This window comes from Cricetulus griseus, chromosome 7, assembly GCF_003668045.3.
Source record: "Cricetulus griseus strain 17A/GY chromosome 7, alternate assembly CriGri-PICRH-1.0, whole genome shotgun sequence".
Taxonomy (NCBI): Eukaryota; Metazoa; Chordata; class Mammalia; order Rodentia; family Cricetidae; genus Cricetulus; species Cricetulus griseus.
Window position 1 is genome coordinate 45450260 of NC_048600.1, and position 5823 is coordinate 45456082.

Consider the following 5823-nt stretch of genomic DNA (forward strand, 5'->3'; position numbering starts at 1 on the left):
GGCCCTTGAAAAGTGGCTCTCTGAGGACCGGTCACCGAACCGCTGTCCTAGCCCGCTATGCGGTTGTCTGCGGGAGCCTGGGAGCATCTGGACCGCTGGTAGGACCGCGGAATTGAGGGAAGGAGTGGGAGGGAGACCGGCGGGTCAGACAGTCCTCGCGGGGCTTCCCTGGGAATCGGGAGGAGCTGCCTGCGGCCATTAATGGCTGAGAAGCAAGCACGTGACACGTTGACACGAAAGGACCTGCAGTGGCAGCTGTAGAGGAAGCTGCGGGTGCACGGCTGGACCCTCTGTTTCTTGCAGTCATGGGGCGGAGCTTCTTCAAGGGCGGGGCCAGCAGGTTTCCTTGGAGAACCCCTGCACCTAGGACCCTTTGACCCCATGGTCTGTTAGAAGATCCATTCCTAGCCGCTGCTTCTGCAGCCGTTGTCCGCTGACTTCCCCACCCCACCCCCCGAAGTTGGAGGAGCAGAACTCGGCTTTCTGCTGATCTGTGCTCCTCACTGTCATTGCCTCGGAGTGAGTAGGAAGCATCTTTGCCCAAGTTGGGATAGCCCAAGAAGCTATCCCCAGAACCTCCCTGTCACTCTTTGCAGTGGTCCTGGTGGCAGGAGCTTCTGAGGTGGCAGCTTTCATATAACAAAGAAGCGGTGGCTACAGTGCCTAGCTTGCTAGCCCTACAGTACACAATCAAACGCTATTGCTGTTTCTGTCCCAGGTGCAAGAGCGGCCTGGGAGGTCATGCAGGACCTCATCAGGATTCAGGTGGCTAGTAACTCTGGACCCCAGGACCCTTGTAGTCCTCACTAGCCAGTCGTGCCTTGGGGCTGTAGACTCTTCCTCTTGTGAAGACAGCCTTTCAGACTTGGGCTGTGGGGTGGAAGCTAAACCTGGACCTGCTGCCTGAACTTCCCCCCAACTGGGCCTCCCACAAGGACCGTAGGCCTGCCAAGAATAATGGCCCAGGCCAAGTGAACCTGGCTCTGGTGTGGGCTTGTCTTTGGAAGGGCTGAAAGAACAGGAGACTGGAAGCCTTTGGAGCACAATAAATGATTGCTGAACTTGACCTGATCTGGAAGTCCACAGCCTCTTACCACCGGCCCCTGCCTTCTATGTGGGCTCTGGCCCAGGCCTGGAGGAGTTAAGCCACCACCTCATGCCAGGTGCAGAGTTTCAAGGGGAAAGGGAGCACACACAGACCATCCTGGAGGGGAGGTGTTCCATACAGTCTGGGTGAGGGGGCAGACAAGCCTGCAGAGCCCCAGGACAGCTACCTAGTGCTGTGTAAAATATTTATTCATTCTCCAAAAAGGCTCAGACTGCAAGTCCTGGGGATCGGTGGGGAGGGAGGGGAATCTCGTCTAGGGCCACATTCAAGGACCTCCACCCAGCCCTGACCTAATAGCACCCCTCCCCCAGAAAGGCCTGGGAGGGGCAGCAAGGGCTGCAGTAAGACTTGGCCTCAACCTGGCAGACCGCAGGGCCTGCCTGCCCCTGTGGGGAAAAGCAGCCCTGAGAGGTCCATTCATAGAGGGCAGACATGCAGGCCCACCTGGTGGCCGACCCACTGCAGGCCAGGCTCTAGCCACATGGCCCGAAGGAGCAGGTCACGGTGGAGGGGGGATGTCGGCACCCAGCAGGTCATAGGCAAAGACGTTCCAGAAGATGGCGAAAAGCAGGAAGGTGCCATAGGCAAGTAGCACCACCCACCAGCCGCACTGGTCCCTCAGGCGCTCCTCATAGCTTCGAAGGATGGTAAGGCCCATGCTTACACCTACCACTGCACCAGCCAGGTGTGCCATAAAGCTGGGCTGTGGGCCTGAGGCAGGCAGTGGTGGGGAGAAGCGCAGCCACACAGCCCGGCCCACTTCGGAACTCACTGCAGAGGGAGCAACAGGTGGGAGGGGCCCTGTCTGCAGGTAGAGGGCCTCCCAGCGCCCCACCTGCCCCACTACTCACTGCACACCAGAGCCAGCACCATCCTCAGCAGCTTGTATGGACACCGCATCCCAGCCCAGTTCTGATGGGGGCAGGCAGACAGGCTGTGAAGCATGTCCAGTGGGCCCCTTCCCACCTCCCCAGAAGGGCAGACCCATTACCATGACAACATTGGCCAGGTGTGCTGAGCACAGGGCATAGACCCCTCCAGAGCCCCCTACCACAGGGGCACGCATGTCTGTGATAGAGACAGTCAGGGAGCCTGTGGGCAAAGGAAGAGGTGAAGGCACAGCTGGCCCTCAGCTCACCGGGTATGGTAGGCAGGGGACCCACTCACCAACGTGCCTGTCTCACCTGCCAGCACACCTGCCAGATAGAGCAGGCTGATGCGAAGCACACCGTGCACCATCTCCAGGGGCACCCCGATCATCAGCTGCAAGAGGGCATTGAACCCTAGCTGCTCCAGCCTGGCCACAAAGGAGCATTGGGGAGGGGTGATCAGATGTGCGCCCTGACCACCCCCAGGCTACCTCAGGCAGCTGCAACCCCCTGTGAGCATTAAGCCTTCAAAGTCTACAGGCAGGTGCTGGGAGGTAAGGAGACAGGCCTCTGGAACCCCAAGGTTCACTTACCCAACATGCATGAACATGTAGGTGAGGAAGCGCCAGGCGCGAGCGCGGTGTCCTGGATGATACACTAGAGGGCTCTTCATGTATTCAGGGTGGTAGGTCTGGAGCACCCACTTGTTGAGACGTGCCCCGTAGCACAGGAACACGATGATCTGGGGACACTAGTGTTAGGGCTGGTCAAGACTAGGGACTCAGGAGGCCCCGGGGCAGCATGTGGGCAGGCCCACCTGGGCAAGGGTGACAGAGGCCATGAACACAGGGGGTGGGCAGCTGCGGTGCCGGTAGAAGTACCAGCGTCGATCCACCTCACAGGGCAGGATCTCGTAGGCCACATATCGCACAAACCGCTTGTAGATACCCAGGCCTGGCTCATCTAGCAGTCCGTCCCGGGGCAGCGCCCGTTGTCCATTAGCAATGGCCCTCTTGAAGCTGCTGGAACGCTTGCTGCTGATCTGAAGGGAAGGGGTCTTAATGTGGGTGACAGTACTGTACCTGTGAACCCCTGCCCTAATTGGCTGCCCTATGTGGCTGCTAATAGTTTGATGCCCTATTCCACACTACCCGGGTCCCTAAGCCCTACCCAGTAAGCTGCCTGCCCACCCAGCTTTGGCCAGGGTGCTGTGCTTGATCAGGACTGGGGCCCCTCCCCTGCTGCCCACACACCATGGCACTGACCAGGTCCACCAGCTCCTGGTAGCAGACCTGGCCCCGTTCGTTGCTCTGAGCCAGAGCCACCAACATGTCCAACTTGGTAGGGTCCAGGGGCAGCTCATGGCTGTGTACCAGACCAGCGAAGGTGTCTGCACCGATGAAGCCTGTGTTCTCAGGATCCAGCTGCTGTGGTGGGGGAGTAGAGGGTGGGCCAACCTCCAGCCACAGGGCTGAGCCAGGCTGGCTAGGAAGCTGGACTTCAGGGCCAGTCAGTGCCTGTTTGCTAGAACCAGCTTGTTCCCAGGCCCTGGCAGGGCAAGATGCCTGGTTTGGCTGCTCTAGCACCTCATATTCACCCTATCAGTCCTAGAAGGGGGAAGGACCTAGGTCCGAGGATCACCACCCTCCCTCCCCAGCTTTCCGTGGAAACCCAGTGAAGCCAGACCTTTCCTGGGGTCGTCGTGAGTCTCAGAAGCCAAGGTCGTGAAGGCTTCGGGAGCCTTCAGAGGTGGATGCCTGGTAGGGCCTTCTGTGAGCATGGTCCCTCCCCTGAGCCCCTCACCGGCTGGAAGGGCGCCAAGGCAGTGCCAGCTCCCACCCACCACGCACCTGCTCCTGGATTAGCTGCAGCAGCGAGCTCCTGTCCATAGAGCCGGGCCGAGGGCCGGGGTCGGCCGAGGCCGGGAGGGGCTGCTCTGCGGACCGCTCCGCTCCGCCCCGGCCGGCCCGCTCCACCTGCTCTGCTCTGTGCGCACCAAGCTCAGACAGCGTCACTGAGATGCCAGCCCTGCGCGTACACGGGCAGAGCACGCGCGTACCCAGGACGCGCACGCGCCGCCTTGACTCGCGCACATCCTGGGCAGAACGGTCCCCCACCAAACAGCTCGACCCAGAACCACAGCCTGCGCACAGCACAGCTATTGCACTACGTGCTGCAGAACCTTCTCCCAGGAGGCTGTTGCTGGGAACCTGCGATACCCAATATCCCTCTTATGCAGCCTTTCTGGTTTCTGTACTCGGCATGCTCAGTTAGCACCTTCTCTAGGGAGCTTTCACTAACCAAAAAAATAGGCCTGTGACCCATCCCCAGAATGTCAAGGTCCATTTGCTCCCCACGGTACTCAGACTTTCTCCTGGGCTGGGAGCTGCTTGTAGTAAACATACTCTCATCCTTATTATTTGCAGTGTTCCAGCAAGGAACCCCCAGGTCCTGCAAAGCAAGCCCAGACGCCAGGGGGTAGGGCACTGCTACTGCTCAGACCAAGGCTCACACCCTTCCCCCCCTACTGGTGGCTAAGGCTGGAAGCTCTAACCAAATACCTCTGGCACTGGATTTGAGACAGCAGGGCCTCCAGTGCAGAGCAGGGAATAGCCAGGCAAACAGCCTTCTGAAGGAAGGTAGGACCACAGCTTGGATAAGAGAGGGGATTTGTTTCTGAGAACAGTGAAGGTGACAGACCAATGGGATATGTAACCATGGCAACTCCTCCAAGTATCACTCAAAATGCAATCTTCTGCTGCAGAGATGGGATGGCAGTTCCTCCATAGGGAATACAGTTGCCTACAAAAAGCACCCTGTCCAGATGCTTAGTGGAACAGAAGGCCAGGACACTGACAAAAGGGAGGGACTCCCCCTTTCAAGGATTCCCATCAGGCAGACATTCAGGGGCAGAGTACCTATCTGCCCCAACTCAAATCACACACTGGTTATCTGGATATGCAGATTCCTGTCTGTGCTTGGTGGTAGGCCATGTTGCAGGTTAACACTGAGCCCCACTGTCTATCCTCCCCTCAGCTCCTGGCCAGGCAGGGATCTAGTCTATCTCTTACTCATAACAGTCAGGCTACACATAAAGCCTAGGTTCTCAGCATAGCCAAGCAGGCTGACTGGCCAAAGTATGGAGTGTGGGTACTAAGGAACCACCTACATCTCCAGGGAGGAAATAGGCATGTGCATTGGACCTGTCACACACACCCAACCCACTGGTGGATCCTGACTTTACTGGACAGCAGACCCCAACTGGATCTACCACAGCCATTTAACACTGTGACTAATGAGACCTCAGAATAGGGACCCAGAACAGAGGCAGACAGAAGGGCCAGCTGATGTTTCTAATTCACACAAAGACAGAAGTCACATTTAGACTGATTGAAGAAAAGCCTCTTTTTTTTGTTTGTTTGTTTTGTTTTGTTTTTGTTTTTTGAGACAGGGTTTCTCTGCAGCTTTGGAGGCTGTCCTGGAACTAGCTCTTGTAGACCAGGCTGGCCTCGAACTCACAGAGACCCGCCTGCCTCTGCCTCCCAAGTGCGGACTAAAGGCGTGTGCCACCATTGCCTGGCATAGAAAAGCCATTTTAAGGGTCTAAAAAGATGGCTTAGTGGTTAAGAGTACTTGCTGCTCCTGCAGAGGATCTGGATTTGTTCCCAGCATCCACATGGTGGTTTACAATCATCAGTTAACTCCAGTCCCAGGGGATTTGACAAACTCATCTGGCCTCCGTGGGCACCAGGTACATACACAGTACACTTATATACATGCAGGCAAAGCAAACATAAAAGATAAACATGTTTTTAAGAAAAAAAAAGCCATCTTGAGAGACCAATA

The 5823-nt window shown here is 57.2% G+C and overlaps 1 protein-coding gene and 1 long non-coding RNA gene across 2 annotated transcripts; one reads left to right on the forward strand and one right to left on the reverse strand.

Annotated features, from left to right (window-relative positions):
• Positions 1–1071, forward strand: LOC113836645. Its single transcript, XR_003487043.1, has 2 exons — positions 1–98; positions 719–1071. It is a non-coding gene; the product is annotated as an uncharacterized LOC113836645 (long non-coding RNA).
• A 207-nt stretch (positions 1072–1278) lies between these two features.
• On the reverse strand, positions 1279–4241 carry Rhbdl1 (rhomboid like 1). Its single transcript, XM_035448096.1, has 9 exons — positions 4235–4241; positions 3828–4120; positions 3243–3575; positions 2795–3019; positions 2571–2719; positions 2293–2405; positions 2100–2200; positions 1960–2020; positions 1279–1879 (listed from the first exon to the last, which is right to left on the reverse strand). Exons 1-9 carry the CDS (start codon positions 4239–4241, stop codon positions 1608–1610), a joined length of 1554 nt encoding a protein of 517 aa, XP_035303987.1. The 3' UTR covers positions 1279–1607.
• Positions 4242–5823: the final 1582 nt, after the last annotated feature.

What these genes read in the sequence shown, in the direction of transcription:
- Rhbdl1 (XM_035448096.1), bottom strand. An exon ending in ACCAGGAGCTGGTGGACCTG is followed by an intron (nt 3,020 to 3,242) that starts GTCAGTGCCATG and finishes CCTTCCCTTCAG; the next exon opens with ATCAGCAGCAAGCGTTCCAG. An exon ending in CCTCTGTCACCCTTGCCCAG is followed by an intron (nt 2,720 to 2,794) that starts GTGGGCCTGCCC and finishes TAGTGTCCCCAG; the next exon opens with ATCATCGTGTTCCTGTGCTA.